The sequence below is a fragment of the Amblyomma mixtum genome, chromosome 7 (genome assembly GCF_055824585.1).
Source record: "Amblyomma mixtum isolate Tamu chromosome 7, ASM5582458v1, whole genome shotgun sequence".
Taxonomy (NCBI): domain Eukaryota; kingdom Metazoa; phylum Arthropoda; class Arachnida; order Ixodida; family Ixodidae; genus Amblyomma; species Amblyomma mixtum.
The window spans coordinates 126,119,977-126,140,729 of NC_143018.1; the positions used below are offsets into that span (position 1 = coordinate 126,119,977).

General features: G+C 44.6%; 1 protein-coding gene across 1 annotated transcript; it reads right to left on the reverse strand.

Annotated features, from left to right (window-relative positions):
- Nucleotides 1-4,004: 4,004 nt before the first annotated feature.
- LOC149337429 (uncharacterized) lies at nt 4,005-7,913 on the reverse strand. Its single transcript, XM_089554427.1, has 3 exons — nt 7,883-7,913; nt 6,352-6,450; nt 4,005-5,035 (listed from the first exon to the last, which is right to left on the reverse strand). The coding sequence occupies exons 1-3, from the start codon at nt 7,911-7,913 to the stop codon at nt 4,446-4,448; spliced, it is 720 nt and encodes a 239-aa protein (XP_089410553.1). The 3' UTR covers nt 4,005-4,445.
- Nucleotides 7,914-20,753: the final 12,840 nt, after the last annotated feature.

Consider the following 20,753-nt stretch of genomic DNA (forward strand, 5'->3'; position numbering starts at 1 on the left):
CAAGGCCAAGGCAGAGTGCCGTCTTCTCAGTGTAGCACAATGATGGATTTGTGCACGGGTTATAGCTGTACTGCAGAGCAAACATCAATGCAACTATCAGATACCGACCGATTTTCCGACTCGGGTCTCTTATGGAAAATTAGAATATAATTCAGACAAGAAAATATACCTTCATCTCCTCTTACTTAAAGTGGCCGGAGGATATATTGCCAACAGTCTTGTGCATATTCCTACGCTTCCGCGTGATCTCATCCCTCATACATCGGCACAGATGATAGCAGTACGTCAGCTTTCATAAGCTGAGCGTTGCATATTTGTTTCGTCTTTGGCACGCCACCGATCAGCGCGCAGACATTGCATTTGCGAAAATTAACACGGTCAACGCGGCAAGTGAACTGCGCTTGCCTCACGCTGGGTCCGAAACAGAAAGACGAAGATAAAAAAATAACTGACAGGCACTCGGGTGGTCTGATGCAACTAACTTCAAAGCAGCATGCGATTTTACGAAGATGCTTTTCGCTTTTGCCGCAACCCATTACCTGAAAGTTTTGCCGATTTCGCTCTACTTTGGTAGGCTTTTATAGCTCGGTAATGATTTTTTTTTTTCAGGCTTTTACATTTGTTGCATCATACGTACTTCGCCTTACTGTGGTGATTTCTTTGGAGTGGGGAATGGTTCCTCTGCTGCAATTCGCCTTATTTCTTAGCACGCCGCTTTTCCTCTCTCTGCACTCGCTTGAAGGAGTCGGTGCGCCCGCCTCTCGAGTCCCAGGAGAAATTTTGTAGCGACTGCGCCGCCGTTTTTCCCCTCTGTACTTTCGTCAGGTGGCGGTTGTCGCGTTCGCAGCAGGCGCCAGAGGCTTCACTAGGCGGCCACGCGCAGACACGCCGGCATTTTAGAGTGAAAGCTCTATTATGTGTCTCCTTAGGTCAATCTTGATGTGCGTTTGGCCTTGAGGGCTTATGGCCCCGGAGCGCAGGAAAATTACCACGTGACTCGCCAAGCAGAGGGGCGCCTGCGTGCACTCGCCGGCTCCACTGCACCATGTGATCAGGGGAGGTGCAGGTGTGTGAAGGCCTCCTGCTGTAGTTTCCCTGCTCTGCAGGTTTTCAAATTGCCAAAAGCACAGAATACTATTATACTTTAAGGCTTTATGTGACATATACAAACAGCATCCCTTTAAGGCGAAAGCCTGTTTTGGCTCACGAGTGGAGCGGCGTGGACGGAAGTTTTAGACAAAGGTTGTCTGTAAAAGTGTCCGCACTTGCATGGTAACTGAAATAATAAGAAAATAAAATTGGGGTCTAGGTGGGAATCAAACCGGGGCCGCCGGCACGCGAGACGGGGACGCTACCAATCCACCACAACACTTTTTCTTTTCTTCAACCTGGTATTTATTACAATGATGTAATGTTTTATGTACATGAGCTATCTACAAACATTAAGAAAACAATGGCACATCAACACACATAAGCAGCAAAGCGCAAGTAGATCATAACACAACACATCTAAGCAAGAAAGAACTAGCAAAAAGGCAATCAACGACATAGCATTAAGAGCGAGTTTCACTCTGGTTCATACTCGGTCTGGGCACAAAATTATGCCCAGAAATAGTCTTTAGCAGAAACAACAGATTCACAATGTCGGTCCATCATGCGTGTTTTCCACAGGCTATGCAATCCAATTAAAAATGACATATCTAAGGGCTCATCAGCAGAAGGTAGTGCCGTAATAGATCATACAGAATGCGGCGTCAAACTGTCTTTTTTCAATGTCTGTTGCATGATGTCCTGGAAGAGTACTGCATCTTTACAATCAATGAAACAATGCACAATCGTTTCAGGAGCATCACAAACGCGACAGTTCACCGTAGACATGAAAATACCTTTTTTTTCTCTAGCCATGTTTCAACTGGTAATGTCTCAGTGTGTCGCTTAAAGAAAAACGTTTTTCTACATGGCAAGAGGAGCATTTTACGCACTCCCTTGAGTAGGTCATGTCCTGGTAAACCAAAATACACAGAGCAATACACTGGCAGACGAAAGAGCATATAAATTAAGTGCTTGTATAACCATTTCCTTGACACCGAAAAAAGGAACTCAGGCGAAAAACAAAGAGGGAAATGAACAGACAAATACGCCTCACGCATGAATTCCCACAAACGCAAATGATAAGAAACATTAGAAGACACAATGATGCATGGTAAAGCATGAACTAAATTTACTTGCAGGAATGCACCCACTATTGGGTGTGTAGCATCCTGGAAAAACATGAAACGTGAAACCGTCTATTGGACATGCAGGTAGACTAAATCGAGGCCGCCAGTGCTTATAGGCTGGAAAACGTTATCACGCCTCATTTATTCAAAAACCGAATCCCCCACAAAAGTTGCAAACACTCTGTGGAAATGTTGGATATAAAGTCTTGTGCAGTGAATAATTTGCGGTACACAATAAATTTAAGTGGCGAGAATCAGATTGCATGCCGTTGCCCTGCCAAAGTCAAGAGACCATGGCGCACAAAAGTCCGAGCATAGCGCTCAAGAGTTGGGACGCGGTCTTTCGATTAATGTACACTGCGCTTATAGGCACTCAAAGGAACGTCAAGGTACTTTGGTGGTGCACGTGTCCATTGTATACCAGAATATTTGGCAGGTGTCGTTCCCCACATAGCAAACCAGGGACCGCAACACTTAGAACGATTAATTCGAGCTCCTGACACTGAAGTGAAGTCTTCCGTTAAACGAATAATCTCATGAAGGCTTGGCTCATCAGAGCAGAAAAATGTGAGGTCATCCATATAGACTAATACCTTCGGTTTGTGACCCATAATACGAAAACCATTGACAGCTACACTGTTTATAACACTTAGACAAAGTAGCTCCAGGTATAATGCGAACAGGAGCGGGCATAGCGAGCAACCCTGCTTCACAGGGGACTGAATTTGGATTGGTTGTGAGAGACAGCCATTAAGAATCAAGCGCGCCACAACACTTCGACGTTTGAAGCTGAATAAAGGTGCGTCTAGTGAATGCACAGTTCTTAAAACTGTATCTCCGAGATATTCACTGAGGCCTACATGAGTAATTACGAGCATTTTAATTACAAATGTTGCAATAAAGAGAGAAACGAATTTCCTCCGCTTCCGGTAAATTTCCCCCATGCTTGGCGTGCAGTCATAGTGCCATCATGCCGCACCCACTGAAAACTCCCCTTGCAATGTACGCCGCTGGCACAGCAGATGGCGCTGGTGGTGGACAGCATACAGCTTTCCCATTTCTGCTTGTAAGGAGACTTAGGTGCACCTCATAATTTTTTTTAAGTAATGGATGTGCGTCCCTAATGAAATTTGACATGACATCAGGTAATCCAGTCATTTGTCTATTTCAGTTAGTGCACAGCAATATTTACTGTTTCATACGTATTTATTTTCTAAATAGCAGTTCCTTTGAAAATGTAGCAAAAAGTGCCCACCACAAGCAGTGCAACCGGCAATAACCGCAAATGAAAATCCAGTGTGGCTTTAATGTACGCTGCTGGGCGAGTTGGTCACTTAACATTGTGAAAGAAAACAGCACAAATAAATGGGACAGGAAATAGAACAGACATACACGAGAGCTCATGTATCTGCTCTATGTCCTGCCCTGTCTAACTACACTGCTTTATTTCACAACTAGTGTAGCTTAATTGCTATCTTCACGTCGCCACAAACATAAGCACAGAAGTGAGATGGCGATGCAGCAGCCATCCATCCAGAGTACGCCGAGAGAGAGGGATGAAATCCCTCTCTCTCGGCGGATGAAATCCCTCTCTCAGCATCAGCAGAATGTGACAAGAAAGGGGGACAGCAGGATGACACTTTTATGAGAGCTTTGATGACGGCGAAGCCGTTGTCATCCTAGGCCATAAAAACTTCAGAATGTCCAGACAAAGCTGTCAAACCTAAGCACACAACCATATGATGCACAAGTTCAGATTTAACAAATCTTTATCCCCAAGTTCGGATCCAACAAATTTTTATGTACAGCAATGGCATAGCCAGTTATTAAGAAGGCCTAAAGACACCAACACAGCACAAGAACTTAACAACTTAATTCCCAATTTTTGCTGGAAGGGAGTAACCATAACCTGCTACTGCAGCAATACACTTCTCAGCCATTTGTAGTGTCTGGTATTACTGACAGTGATTCTGCCCAAAGGATAATGAAATTACTCGGGCACAGCCTAGAAACACCACTTGCTATGTGAAACATAAGAACATACCCAATCAGCTGCATTTTACTAAGCCTGGAATTGTGTGCAATACTGGCAATTACACGTATGCCAAGGTTTTGTTGTGCTGCCTCTTATTTCGTCCAATGGCTTCTGAAACACTTTTCCTGCTGGATCCTTACCCACACGTGAAAACCCGATGAGATTCAAACACAGTCCTGTCGCGCTTGTTGTCACTCCTTTTGTCCAGCATGGGTCAGCATGTGCCTCCTGGCATTGCTCTTGTCCGAAAAACTACGAGTGCAAAACGCGCACTGAAACGGCTTCTCTCCAGTGTGCACTCTGATGTGCGCGACCATGCCGGTTCGCCGGCCAAACATCTTCGGGCACATGGGACACCGGAACAGCTTCCGGCCAGATGTGTGCCCCGTGAATGGCGATGTGGACTGCTGCTGCTGCTGTTGTTGCTGCTGCTGCTGGCGCCAGCTTACAGACCACGAAGAGCGCGAAGGCGCTGCAGTCCTCCTGACGCGCTCTACCGGATGGCGGTCAGACACAGGCCAATCTTTGTCGCCGGCCATTACTGCATTGCTCGCCACTGCACTGCTCGCCACAGCGTTGCTGGCTGCTGACCACTCGGGTCGTAAGGAAACTCCAGCACGACTGCCCTGGATAACGCTGCCTGCAGTGGTACAGTTGTCTTGGAATGCCGGCTCAGGTAGCTCTTCCGTGACGTACGCCATGGTGGTGGCCTCTGCCGATGCCTGCTCATCTGCCAGTGTGAGGAACTGGAAACTGCCAGCATCATCCACGGGGAAGGTAGCTGCAAAGACACATTGAGCTATGAGAACTGTCTACTCGTGGGCACGTTTATCATTCATAGTACTTAGACCACAAGTGCTTAATGACGCGAACAAGACAGGATAAGCACTCATCCCAAACCCTTATGCGCCTTGCATCCCTTTCCCACAAGGTAAGTTTGTACTTGTGAATGGCAGCCAAAAAAGTAGTGTGCACCTGGAGAAAGGTCTATAAAAGAAAAAAAAAGGCGATTCCTTACCACAGAAGTATAGTTGACAGCAAAGTTGTAAGTGGTAGTAGCCGTGGCATGTGAACTGAATAATTGATCTCCCTTAAGAAAAAAGACACACTGAAAACTAAAGACAAGGCCACAGGGAAGGTGGGCGCTGAATTGACCCTTAGTCTTGAAACTTTGTGTACAGTAGTGAGGCTGCAAGCTCCCCTCAAGTACGATGCCAAAGGACATTAGTGACGGGCAGATTTAAAAGGTGCACAGAAAGGCAAGATGCGGCTACACCCCTGGTCGAGGAGTTTCTGGTGACAGACACCATTGTGTCATTCATTTAACCAAAGACTGCAGGTGAGCGCACAGACTTATCTTTTTTTTTTTTTGAGGAAGCCGATGTTTTTGTTTTCAAGTATTTCATTTATACCATAGATGTGGGTAGGTCCGGTAAAAACTGATCGCAGATCACTTGAGGGAGCCTCAAACCCCCCCCCCCTTTACATGGTATACAGCAGGAAATATGAGTATCTTGTAAAACATTGCAAACATCGGAAGATCGGCCCACACTATAGACAAAAAACTTTTTACAGACACAGTTATACATACAAATTATTTTGTACATCAACTAAAAAAATATACTTAACAACGTTTTGCTGCTTATGTAAACGCGGCTTTAATTTCGCCCTAGCTGCTTTTTGAAATATCGACATTCACAGACTGTAATTGTTTTAATAAGTGTGGCATATCATAACGTAACATCTGATTCCCATAGTTGGTGCGGCAAAAAGGAATAAACAATTTTTCTGTATTGCGCAGGGTATAAGCCGGTACAGTTTGAGTGAGGCAGATCAAGTCTAGAAACCCTCGATTATGGAAGCCACTCCTAATGTGACACTAGGAGTGGCCTCTGGAAGAGGGAAGAGCTTGCAATGCTCTCTGGTGTGTGTGCTCAGGACAAAACGAAATCAACACCAGGAGATCCACTACATGTCTTTTCGACGCTCCACTTATATGCAGCAACGAGCGTATGCTGAAGATCTACCACCGTGCCTCGACACAAAACGCACGAATGTGGACAGAATGTTAGGACGAGAGAGAATTATGATACTCACCAGAAAAATGACCAAAGTGCTCTTTTCCTGCAGTACTGCTGCCACCACTTTGTATGAAGTTTTCTGGTGCCTCGGGCTTTTGCAGCTTAATTGCTGGAGCTGGGAAGAAGAATACTTGTTAGAACGCCAGACAAATTCCAAGCTAGACGAGTTGCCATGCGAAATGTGGTTACAGCAGAATCTAGATGGCATGAACACCGTTGATACGAATTCATCAAATTCTGTGGCCGCAGTGGATTGTGCACAGCGTGCTGAATTTGCAATGCTCCAAACACTCTTGTGTGTCACTTCGAATGATACCAATGCATGAGCCGTGATCGCCACCCTCGAGCACTAAGCACTGCCCACACATCGCAGACACTGCAATTGCCGGTCATGCTATATGCACCGTGTACAGTGAGCGGTGCTTCGCAACCAGCACATTTTCGATGTCGCAAGATTTGTATCACTGAGATTCTACTGGTCAAGCTGCACAGAAACAATGGCCTTCTTACAAGTGCCCAGATGAATTACAGCTGGACGTGAAAAAAAAAATCAAAGCTCTGGGTGGTGTAGTAGCAGGAAGGGACTGCAAAACTAGGCTGAGCTCTGCATAGCAATCTCTATATGTCAGCAAGTTTAAGCATATTATTATGTACCTTCTTCAGCAAGAACAGAACATACATGCCTTCCTGCAATATTTTCTTTGCATCAAGTACACATGTAAGCCCAGTACACATGTAAGTTCTACCCCGGCAATCCTCTTAATCTCATCTGCCCACCTAAATTCCTGCCGCCCCCTGCTATGCTTGCCCTCTCTTGGAATTCACTCCATCACCTTTCAGGTGCCGTTTTTTGTTTTGATTGAAATCAGTTATTTTTTTGCCTAAGCAGCATATTCAGGCGTCAAGAAAGGGAATCTGTTAGTTTATGAGCGTGAAAGACCAGCAGGTAAGTTTTTACAACAGTGAGCAGAATTCCGTACAAAGCATCAGATTTGTTTGAAATAGAAACATCGAAATGTTCTCATGTGTCAGGTAAGCACACTAGGGATCGTGGAACCACTTTCTGCTTCGAAGATATACATTACACTCGAAATTGAGAAAAAAATCAATGTTTTCAGTTGCAGCAAAATCTGTCTGCACAAAAATGCTGGATCAAGTGCTACCTAGCTCACTGTTGAGTGAAATATTATTTACTGCATTCGCTACATGGCACAAAAAACCAACTTATTTGCGACAAGAAGGCTGCTCAGTTCGACTGAAACGATGAAATCACTGCTAGGTGCACTAGTCTTTTAGAAAAAGCTATGAGTTTGCTGTCCACACAATTGTGTACTAAGCGCCTGAAAGGGTTAAGGATCAGCAGTCATCCTGCCTTCATATTACATGCCCTGCCCAAGCCCATTTCTTCCTCCTTTCATGACAAATTTCTTTTCGCTCTCTGATCACCCAGAGCTTCAGGGCTTGTAAAATCTGTGCACTGCTCTGGAATGACTCAATTTATGGATAAAATATGACTACTGTTACAGCACTGACAGACTAGGCCAGACCTCCCAATAGTACACTCTCTTCCACGGCCATGCAGACCTCGTTACTGCAGGTGGCATGTTGTCAAAGTCACCCACTACCCTGGACACGTGCCTCTTGTGACTAACGTTTACTCTTAGGCAACATGCTCTATGGCTGGCAAGTGCACTCTATACTCCGTTTCATACAGCAAGGTGCAATGCTGTGAAAGGTATGGAACTAGTCCGCATGAAAAGAATAAAGGGTGACGTGTTAATCCGCGTCTGTTTTCTGGCTGAGTGGTGTAAGGAACGAGGAAGCGACAGCCTGTCACCAGCAATAAGAGTGCATTTACTCAAGCTCATGACAAATATGTGTCATGTAGTACGCCTGCAGGCAAAGCATTCATCATTTTTCACTCACCAGAAGGAATGCACTACTTTTTGATCGTGGATGTAGGTAGCGCAAACAAAAGTGCTAGCTTTGACAGTGTTGCACCCGATGTATGAAATGGAGAGCTAGTTTACCATAACAACACGTTACAATTCCTATGCAGCCTTTCCCTTTTACCAAAGGGTTTCTTCACAGTAAAACTATCACAATAAAACTTCACCAAATGCTCAAGAAAACACTTACGGTGAATCACTGGCTAAATAATCATCGAATACAAAGGTTAAGGGTAACAAAAACTGTGCACAGCATTTTGCTGCACTACATTCGTTGCTAAGCATTTACGTGTCAACAAAACACAAAGAACTCCTCCGCATTAAGCAGCTGGAAATCCATCATTTGAATTGTGTCTCTTGCAGACACGACAAATTGTGGCACAAGAAAAGAGGCACTTTTAGGGACTGCCACACAGATCATTCAACTGTGCACGCAGTAATGGGGGTCTCCAACTGGGTTCCTTGGGAGTGCTTTTCGGGTTCCCCGAGCCCCTAGGGGGTCATGCATGCCTCAGTCTCCACCTTTCCTTTCATCAAATTTATTTTGGGACTAACTGGAACCATAATTCATCATCATCATCATCAGCCTGACTACGCCCACTGCAGGGCACAGGCCTCTCCCATGTCTCTCCAATTAAGCCTGTCCCTCGCCAGTTGAGGCCACCGAATCTCCGCAAACTTCTCAACCTCATCCGCCCACATAACTTTCTGCCGTCCCCTGCTACGCTTCCCTTCCTTTGGAATCCAGTCTGTTACCTTTAAGGACCAGCGGTTAACTTGCTTCACAAGATAACTGATACAGTGAAACAGCTAACTGTTTCAATGTAAAGCCAGTCATTATGAAGTGAATTTGGGCATCTTTTAATTAAAATGGTGCATGTCTGCATGCTCATCTTGCATAGTTAATTAAAAGACTAGCGCATAAAACTAGGACAAAGACAGAGAAGGAGACAGGACGAGCGCTAAACATCAACTGAAGGTTTACTAGAACAAACGGGTACTTAAAAACACTTCAGTGGCACATGCGCACACTGGGTTACAAAGAGCTCAAACTAATCAAGAAGTGGCAAACTGTTTCGAAGATACATGGTTTCTTTCCTGGTCAGGGCAAGGGACGTTGTGCTGACACACTTGTCACCTTCCCTGTTAATGTGATAAGCCTCACAAATCTCACGACCTAACCTTGTGCCTTGATGTAACCTTGATGTTTAGCGCTCGTCCTGTCTCCTTCTCTGTCTTTGTACCAGTTTTATGCGCTAGTCTTTTAATTAACTATGACAAACCAACTAGCCCAGCTTTCTGCCTTGACTGCATTAAGTCATCTTGCATGCATATTAGCCAGGAAGGAAACAGCACTCGTCTGTCGTGATCGTTCTCTTTTGCTGTCCCCGTCTTATTTGCACTGCGATAAATTCCTGTATAATGCAGAAAGGAATAAAAGCCAAGACACGCACGGTTCTTGAGCCCACTTTGAAAGCCATCGGGGCTTCTGGCTACGAACACTATTAGGAACCCCTGGTGTAGCAAGAGACTGTATATATGCGACAGAAATTTAAAACAAAGAAAGTGCTAAACCCATGGTTTCAACACAATAGGAAAACAGAACAGTGGCCAACACACATTTCTGGAATGGGCTCTGGAAGAAGACAGCACTATGCGCACATTTTTTTCTTTAAGAAGAGCACTGCAACAGGAAAGCTGAAAATTATGGCTGTGCGAATATTAAAAAATTCAAATATGAATCAGATATGTTTGTTACTTGGCTCATATTAGATTCCAGTAAATGGGCATTTGAAAACTGCTGCTATTAGAAAACTCTCGAATATTTGGCAGTGGCCAAATACCGCCGCCTTTCATTATCAGACTGTGGAAGAACCACTTCATCTGGACAAACTATCCACAAGTGAAGTTTAAAGTGTCATGAAAACAGTAGAAAAGCGTCCTCTACACTTTCTTTTCCATTATTTGTTGCGTGGACCACTCACATTTGGAAGGTGCTAGACTTGGTCCTCATGAAATTCCGCAAGTGGGCTTTTCCCATTGCCACACACTGAAAACTAGGCTGATCATCCGCTTCAAACAATCACAATGCAAAAGCACAAGGTTGCTTGCTTTATCCTTCTGTAATGCTTTAATATGTAAGCATCAGAGCCTCTGTGTTGGAAAAATCTGTCCGTCTGGCCATCTAAAGACTCAAAAGTAGAGAGAGGAAAATCTCCTTCGCTACTTTCAGGGAAGGAGAGAGAGGAAACGTGGGAGAGGGAAGACAAAGAGAGGGTGGGAGTCGACAGGCGGAGAAGTGGTACAACGCATCACACTGCGATTGCTGGATGAGATCGACAGAGCGGAGTCGTGGCACGGCATGTCACACGGTGATTGACAGACCGGATCATGCCACCCACTCACATAGCCTGAACCCATTCAGCAGCTGTTCTGTCTGCGGCAACACTAATGCATACATTATCGCATCAATCGCATTGATTGCCAATAATTTTTTGTCATACTAAACACCCACACATATGGCACTTGTCATGTCCCCTCCACAACTCTTCCAGCGGGAACTCCGTCATCTCGTTTAGGTAAACTACGGTACATGCGGGAAAGCCCACTTGCAGAATTTCATTTGGAACTCTTGAAGGGGGGCCGAGTTGAGCTGTGACCAGCAGGGCGAGTGAACGTGTAAGAAGCCGTCCTTTTGCATGGTGCATTCTAGCCCGTCCACATGACATGCACATAACACTAGGCATGATTATAGGAGAGTCCCTGCTGCAAGGCCAAATAACAGCATGGCCATATAGTTTAGGTTCCCATGCTTCGGCGTCAGCCTGTGGCTATTGGCAGCCCATTCGCCAGCCATCCAAACACAGCCGTGCATTGCTTTCAGACAGGCGTGCTGCTGGTTATTTCCTTTTTCCATGTTAGAAGTCTCACCGTTGCAATAGCAATGTGCATTTCCTTCGCTTACATCTGTGTTGTTCTTCCAGTAATTAGAAACTCTGCGCTAGCAGCAGATAGTTTATTTTCATATTTTCGGCAGCTTTTATTTATTCTGGGGGGGGGGGGGTACCTGGATAACTCAGCTAACAGATAATTCGGGCATTTCTTCTTGTCTCTTGAAGTCTAAATTAATGAGGTTTTACTGCTCAGCATGTTATTTTTCATTGCGAGTCATGTGTCAATTAGTGAATTTCATTTCGTTACTCCTTCAACGTGACCACAATACACGTTGTATAATGTTTAGCTGTCTAATCAGGCTGTATAGATTGCTGTGCACACAATTTTATTGCGAAAGCAATATTACGACCACTTTCAGCCCTTCGCGCAGGGGCGGCCGCGAGGCACGCTTGACCCTGAAGGGCGGCGCGAGGCGCTGCCCTCGCCGCACTCTCGCCAGCTGCGGAGTGTGGAGAGGAGGCTGGTGAACGAGGGGGGGGGGTTATAAAATGCGTTCGCTCGCTTGCCAGCTCCATCGTTATGCCGCCTGATAAACAGAAAGGGCGGCTACGTCGGCTTGCCGAAGCCAGGAAACGACAACGGGCTTCAGAGACAGATGAAGAACGCGAACAGCGCCTTGCTAGCGGCGCGCCCAAGTCGGTACTAGACGGGCGCACCGCGCCTCTATTGAAACCGAATCGTCTACAACCGGTGATGATCCCGAATGGAACACTATGGATGCTTACGCAACCTACCAGGTTTAACCAAAGCTAAACCTTAGCAACTTTTTTTTGTGTATGGTGCTAAGTATGTTTAGTTTCATTTAATTTCGGCAGCACAGACCATAGAATGTTTTGAAGACATAAAGACAACAACGTTTGCACAACTTTTCTTTCCCAGACACTTCCTTTTTATAATGAACAGATATTCAAAGGCATTTTCCCCCATATTCGCATTCAACTCACATTAAAATGTTTCAATATTTGCACACCCCTACTGAAAATGCAAAGCTTATGTTGGGCATGGATAAAAAATTGATAAACAGCAGTAGTTTGATCAATAAAGACTATGACAGCATTGGCTCTCAAAGAAGGTGCAGTACAAAGATCAAACAATGCACAACATGAAGCACAGAGCAAGATACAAGGACACAAACAGGCCAACAAAAGCAACTTGACCACAGGTTTCAAGTCAAAAGTCCATCACAAAAATCAGCAGACCAGCCCTCCAAGCATGTGACTGCACAGGCGATTTCCCAAGCTCTAGCTGTTGGTGCAACAGGGTGGATTTTTAGAGGGAGGGTCACCCCAGGTACAGCGGCGTTCACTCAAGTCACCATTGCACCATGTCTCGGAATTGGCTCATTTGTCGGCCACTTCCCCCTGCACGAACACAAACCACTGAAAGAAATACACAGAGATGAGGTTACACCCGGGGCAAGCAAGCCTATGAAAGAGGTGGAGAGCACTTTTGCAATCACCTACAAAGACCTGACTCATGCTTTGAGTGTGAGGAGAAGACACATTTGGAAGGTAAAGCATGTTGCCAGAGCATCTGAACCGAGTCACACAGCCAGAAGAAGCGCATAGCATTGAAAAGAAAATTGGTAGAGATTTAACGTAGTTAAACCGAGTAGATATGCCTACTCGGCATATCTACTCATCCTAACCAACACGGCTTTCTAAAAGGACTTTCCTGTGACACCCAACTAGCCCTTTTTGTTAATGATCTTAGCTCTCATCTTGACCTAAACATTCCCGTTGACACGCTCTTCCTTGACTTTGAAAAAGCTTTTGATAAGGTACCCCACAAAAGATTACTACTAAAACTTTCACGTCTTAATCTTACCCCCTTGGTGTTAAAATGGCTACAAAATTTTTTGACCAACAGAGAGCAATTTGTCTACGCCAACAAATCATCGTCACCTCTTTCCCCCGTTACTTCAGGTGTACCACAAGGCACAGTGCTTGGACCCTTGCTTTTTCTAATCTACATTAACGATCTTCCCTCTAACGTCAACTCGAACATCCGATTATTTGCCGACGACTGTGTAATCTACCGCCCTATTACCAGCAGAACAGACTCTGACACCCTCCAAACTGAACTAACCCAAATCGAAACTTGGTGCAAGCATTGGCTAATGTCCCTTAATATTACTAAAACATGCATGCTTTCTTTTCATCGCAGGCAATCCCATATTCCCTCAAAATATGTTCTTTTCGGTTCTGAAGTATCATCTGTTCTTTCCTGTAAGTATCTTGGCATCACCTTAACTCATACCCTAACATGGTCTTCGCATATCACGAACATCGCTAATGACGCTAACCGCACCCTTGGCTTCCTACGTCGAAATCTTCGTTTTACTACCCCTTCTATCAAATTATTAGCTTATAAAACATTCGTCCGACCTAAACTAGAATTCGCGTCAGCAGTATGGGATCCTCATCAATCTAACCTTTCTATAATCCTTGAAAAAGTTCAAAACCGCGCTATCCGTTTTATTTATTGTGACTACTCTTACTATACTAGCGTGTCCTCTTTAAAATCCAGAGCATCCTTGCCTAACCTTGAAACTAGAAGAAAAATATCTCGACTATGCCTATTCCACAAGTTCTATCATTCACCTTTAGGATCATCTATCATATCAACAGCTCATCGTCCTTCTAGCCGCAACAACCACATCAAGACCGTATACCCACCCGCTGCAAGAACAACATCTCATTTCCGTTCTTTTTTTGTCATATCACCTCGGGACTGGAACGATCTGCCGCCGGAAGCCGTACTCATCGTCAACTGCATCGACTTCAAGAAAAAGATTGAGGCCATCCTTATGCAATCAGTAATCTTTATGTATCCTGTAATCTTTATGTATCCTGATCTTTATGTACTCTGTAATCTTTATATAATCTGCATGTAATCCGCCCATCCCTCATGTAATGCCCCACAACCGGGGCCTTTGAGGTAATAAATAAATAAATAAATAAAAAGCAGCTGTTCATTCTTCCACAGGAGGGGACACCTAAGCTCTGCCTTAAGGGTATGACGTGCCGTCTTTAAGTGGGCTAATGCCCATGTATGCTGAATTGGTAATTCCTGCTTAAGATCCACAGATGGCGGCGAGTCCTCACATACCACTACCAGCGCAGCGGTTAAGCGAAGCGCCACTGCACTGGCAGGTGGCTGTTATTTCTATCCCAGCCACCCGTAGGGATTCTGCGCCCCATGTTGCTCTTCCCGAGCAACCTCTCGCGCAGATGGATGCTTCTCCAAATTTACCCGAGTAACTCTGGTAAGCTTGGGTTGCTAAGCAACGGCACAAGACCATACGTACGATGAACAGTGAACGTACGTATGGTGACAAGATTCTTGCACAGTGTTGGTGAGCGTATGTGTGCTTTCGCACTAACAAAATGCAAAGCAGACTCTCGTTTATTTTAATATGTTGCCATTAGAACACCCATGTTGGCAAATTCTGTTCGCTCCTCTGCCTCAAGCCTCAGCTGGCAGGTGGCAAAGTGGGGAGGATAATTTTACTCTCTCCACTACCCATTGCCTCGCACACTCTTGTCATATCCTCCCCTTCCCACTTTCCTTCTCCCCTGAATGTGGAGAGGGAAGACAACAAGAGTGCGTGAGATGAGTGGTGGAGAGCAAGTATGGAGAGTCCCATTGTGACTGCTGGATTGGACTGGGAGAGTGAAGCAAGGGTAGGGCACGTCACACAGTGATTGACAGACTGGATCACGCCACCACGGTCTGAACCTGTCAGCATCCGTGGCTGCTCTGTCCAGGGCAAACACTAAAGCTGATGAATACTCTGCCAAAATAGTGACTCTTGCAAAGTGACTTTTAATGAGATGTGGCCACAGTTTGTATACTGTAGCAAACTATCTCAAAATGAAAACAATGGACAGGACTGACAAGCAATTTGACATATTTGCTAGGGATGGTACATGCCTAACAGAACAACTTTTTATCCATCATTCAAAAACAAGACATGTCTTTTAAGGAATGCTGTGTTTATGCACTGATCTCTGGCCTTCTCAAGTCTGCATGCCTCGAGATTCATTGCCTATTCTTTTCTGTGTACTTTGTTGTTTTCATTTACACCTGCAGTTTTTCAAACCCTCTCACCTTGCTTAAATTTTATTACTTTGACAGGCCTTTTACACCGCGACTGCTGTTGACTCAGCATATAAGTGCCCTCAAGACTACATATTGTGTGTACAAATTAAGAATAAACATCAATTGCTAGTCACCACTTCTGTCGCCTCCTTTCGTCGTCTCGTCGTAAGGTGTCCTCTTCCATTATTCTGAACCAAACTAGCCTGTAGCAATGCCTTTGCGCACTTGGTTATATTTCTGGTTATATTTTTTTAAGTTTTGTCCAGACCTTCGCACTGACTGCCTGAAGGAGCACAATCATAACCCCTACAGTGGTTTACCAGGCAGAAAATCACTGCACTACTCACTTTACATTTTCACTCTAGCAATAAATCACTGAGGCATCTTTCCGTCAGCACTGTGTAACTCTTGTTTCACAAAGAGTGCACTAACAGCCCCATTCACGAAGTGCATTTTCGCTGTTTCTTTGTTCGAAGTGACTTTTTTCACTTGTCAGAGATAAGCACATTGCAAAGCTTTAACAACTTATTGGGTACTGAAAAGGCAGTATTCGCCCCGGTGTATGATCCCACCCTCTTGAAGTTGTAGAATAGCTTTGTATGTACAATTGTATTCTGCATTAATAATCTTACAACAACACAACATCAAAAATACGCACAAACGAGGACGTACAAGAATAATTTAGGGAAGATGAGACATACGGGCATTGTTCAGAGGTGGCGGAGGTACAGACATTGTTTACGGATAGGGGCTAGGTACAGACCTTGCCAGCAATTCTTCACCTCTAGGAAAAACAAAAGAGGAATTTTCCTCTTTGTGTGGAATGCTGAACACCTTTTTATCTTAGTTTCTTTCCTCTCAAAGACATGAGAAATCTATTCATGGCATATCAAAGGAGGGCTACACCCCATTTAGAGACACTAGTTCCCTGGTAGTGCTGGAAAGAACAAGGACAAAACCACAAATTGTACTAGCCATACTGGCACAGCGCAAAAGACAGACACCAGGGAAGGCGGGACAACACGGCGCAGTGTTGACCATGATGTGGAATTTTCGCCATGTAGGACGGGCATAGTGTATTGTATTCCCCTGTCCTGCGGCAAGATGTACATTGGGCAAACGGGGCATTGTGTGAATACAGGCCTGATTGAACACCCTGATTCACTGGGGAAACCGCCCAGTTCCAATCTTGTGCTACACTGTCAGAGTTGTAGTGGTTGCCTTCCGGACCTTAAAGGCACGCGCCTATTGTGCGACCATCGAAATCATCTATCACGCAAAGTGGTTGAAGCCTTCTACATTCGAGAAGAAGGGGCCAAGTTCGTTGCAAAACCTTCGATTAACCTTCACAAAAATGAGATTGCGTTCTTGCAGACGGTGTTTCCGACATGAGAGTGAATTTTTGAGTGTGCATCTAGCAAAAGTCACCTGGTTGTGTTCCTTGAGGGGGTTGGGGCAAGTTCTCATCTCGGGCCGATATCTGGATATTGGCTTTTCTTCCATGAGTGTACACTTTTTGTTTGTGTTGTTTCTGATCTATAAAGGCAGTCCTTCCTGAATAAAAAAACTGAAGTTGTTAATCAGCGCCGTGTTGCCCGTCTTTCGCGCTGTGCCAGTATACTTAAAGAAGGGAATTGCGCTAAAAAAGACACGGATGAGAAAGGACATGGACGGGCGCAAACTCGCGACTGATTTTATTCAGAAAGAACACAAATATATATATATATACCTAGATTCTTATTCAATCATTGCCTAAGCACACATGCCAGGAAAGTTTTCTCTTTCTTATACAAATTGATACGAGAATAAAATCTCTTTCTGAATAAAATCTAAATAAAATAAATAAAAAAAATAAAAAAAATATTCTTTCTGAATAAAATCAGTCGCGAGTTTGCGCCCGTCCATGTCCTTTCTCGTCCGTGTCTTTTTTAGCGCAATTCCCTTCTTTAAGTATGTACGACCGACTCGCCCAACATCGTGCTCTCTTGTGCCAGTATGTCTGGTACAATTGAAAATCAACTCGGCCAGCTTTCCGTCCTACAAAACCACAAAGTTAGTGCGAATCACCTCCAATGGTTCATCCAAGTGACAATGACATGAAGGGAAGGGGGGTGCCTCAGAGTTGATGACACACCAGTGCAGAAACAGGAATGACGCCTGCCTCCGCAAGGGCAGCACCAAGTCATCACTGGCCGGAAGGAGCTGGCGGAAAGGGCAGGCACTCTAACAATAGACAGCAAGAACTGAGCAAGCTTTTTTTCCCCACACATGGACATATCGGGAGTCTGCCCATTTTATTCTGGCAAAAATATCGAAGGTAGCAAGAAAGACATCACCCAACAGCGTGGTATTCACAACAACGAGCACAAAATCAAACCAACGCGGCAATTAGCTCTATCGAAAAAGTTAGCAGTAAACTTGTCACAAGTCATACCATCAACTACGTGATGGTTGAAGGTGGTCCTATGCAGACCTCAAATAAATAAGCATGTGCAAGCTACAGACGCTCACACGACCGATACTCAACAGACACAAGACAGACACTCGCACAAATGAAAGGAAGAAATTGTAGTTGTAGCTTTATTTCATGAAAGCCTGACAAACAAAGACAGCGTCTAATGCAAGACAGTACTGCTCAAAAAAGGTGTCTGTCAAAGAGAACAAATTTAAGATGTGTGGTGGCAGACGGGAGGGAAAGTTGGCAAAACGTTCCCAGTTTATAAAATTTGTGAACTGAGGAGAACACACACAGATGCACGTGCACCATCAACTAAAAACGCTAAATAAACCAACGCGCTACACGTGTACGCACTCATGCGTGCTGCCTACCTGAACATGAATGCCCAGGCAGCATATCAGATTTCAGGCGCAAGATGTGAGAAATCACAGCTTGAAACAGTAATTACAAGGCACACTAACACAGGTCACCATTTGGGTTTGAAAATATATATCAACTCCACACTCTCACAGGGTGTCAAACGTCTTGCGAAATAACCTCTGGTTCCAAATGGACTTATACAAGTGTGCATGTGCATGTGCATTTATCTCAGGCCCATCTGTCTGTGTGAACAAAACATCAGAAACAAAGAAGAAGAAACCATATAACAGATCACAAAGCCACCCTGCCTTAAACATCCTTTGCAAGACATTACAAAGAGAGAACACTGACAGTGCGACCTCCCCATCACTGTGAGCCAGCCTGTGTGAAATCTGCCCATGAAGCGAGGCTATAAGCTTGTGCAAAATTATGACAAAGCTTGACAAAACTTGACAAAGCTGAACACATGGGAGCTCATACTACCCTGAACGAGTGCACAAAGCCACAAGTGGCAAAAGCGGATATCAGGAGCCCTTACCTTAACTAAAAGGGAACAAATACGTACATTTCCAAACATCTTACATCCTTTTATGATAGACACACAAGTCATACCAAACATACATCATATCATCAGCAAACAGCATAATCCCAGAAACTTAAAACTGCATACATACAAATCCCCAGCCAAATATACACTGGAAGAAGCCTCTCCTACCCGTAGCCCTGACCCAGCATGCCTAACCAATGCCCTGGAATTGGCACAGAACCAACCCTCTAGACCCAATCCCTCTTGGTATTCATGCAACGATAGCGTATTATTAAATGCATAGACCTGCCTAACAAACTTTGCTACCCAGACTGCCATTGTGTGCTTGTCTCATAAGCTTTTGACACCTCACTTTGTCGTGTGCCCTTCATTGTATCCCGAGGCAAGTCTAAAAAATTTACACTAAGCAGAGTTGTCCCACTTGCAGCACAGTCTCTTAATTGCCCTTTGAGTACACACTTCCCTAAGCATCAGTCATGCTCTTCAAGTAGCCCATTCATCCACTGTCACATGGTTCTGTCGTCACCACCTGCCTATCAAACTTTACAGACTGCACCACAGTCCACCCTAACCATGAAAATAGTGCGTAAATAATTCATTTATCTTTTGTTTACTTTTCTGTAACCCACGGCTTTCATACCGTCCCAAGAAAAAAGGCATACCTATGCCATATGCCAAGGAACCAAAGTGAAGCATATCTAAAAGCACCAGTCGCAAAGCAGCATAGCACTAAAAAAAAACACTTAACAGTTAATGCTACAACAAAACCCAATAACGAGCAAACAAACCTGAAAATAGAATAGCCAGTGGTTTATCACAGCTTGTCACATGTTTGGTGACATTTGCTGGTTAGTGATGCATTCGTGTCTTGCACCGTGAGAAGCCAGTCAGAATAGCTCAAACAGGGACCAGACATACCATTTCACTGGCAGTACAAAAGGGGAAGTCATGCCACGCTAGCATCCCTTTGCACAGCTGAAGCAGAACCACCACAATTTCTTGAACACATGATTAGGCAAATCTATCATTCTTTTGTTAGCTTGTTTTGGCTTAATACACAGCAGTAAGCAATACTTGGAATGGCAACATGGGCACCCAATCATTACTTTTGCTACTTCTTAGGCATGACATTTCTCATAACCCCAACTCTGAGCACTGGCCCTGTACTTGGTAGCAGTGAAGTGAAACTCAAGTATGTGCCCCAAAAAAAGAAGTGCCACCACCAGGCACGAGAATTTAACTTTGTTTCATCAACAAGCTCTTTCTAACACACTTTAACCTGGCATGTGGATATGCCAACAGGCAAAGCTGTCCAGAAATGTGCAAGAAAGGTTGCTGGTAGCAATGTAACTAACAGCCACCTGGCTGGCATGCCTCCTTTATGGACAACGGTACATTAAGAACAGAAAGGTTTAACAAACTCCATAATAGCACTACACGTGTGTGGACACAATTCCGTCAAATGATGGCTAGGGCACCCGGCAGCCAAACCTCAGAACGTGTATTCGATTCCCGCTCTGAAGGCTATATGCAAGACGCCTATGTACTGCATGATGTCATTGTGCCAAGAACCCCAAGTGGTCAGAATTCATGTACAGCCTTTCACAACAGTCTCCCTCATAGCTCATGTCACTTTTGGATGTTACACCTCATATCAGCATCAGCCTGACTACACCCACTGCAGGGCAAAGGCCTCTCCCATGTCTCTCCAACTAACCCCGTCCTTGGCCAGTTGTGGCCACTGTATCCCCGCAAACTTCTTAATCTCAACCACCACCTAACTTTCTGCCGCCATAATTATACCATAAATCATACCATTTCTCCACAATTTACGGTACAAGTATTCTGCAGAGCTGAAACATGTTCTGTACTACGCCGCGTATAGAAAGATGCAACTTAGTTAACTTAGCATGAATGGCTTCTCATTTGCTTTAACTACAGTGCTGTTCAAGGGACAACACAGCTCTATAAATTGATCGAAACTACAGGTAAAGAAAAATGAATACGAAAAATGCACCTGTCCACATTCACACAAGAACTGCATA

Bases quoted from the DNA above. Each gene is read 5' to 3' on its own strand.
- LOC149337429 (XM_089554427.1), bottom strand. From the start codon at position 7,913: ATGGCCGTGGAAGAGAGTGTACTATTGGGAG. The intron at 6,451-7,882 runs GTCTGGCCTAGT...TCTTCTTCCCAG, and splicing joins AGAGAGTGTACTATTGGGAG to CTCCAGCAATTAAGCTGCAA. The intron at 5,036-6,351 runs GTGAGTATCATA...GTGTCTTTGCAG, and splicing joins GCACTTTGGTCATTTTTCTG to CTACCTTCCCCGTGGATGAT.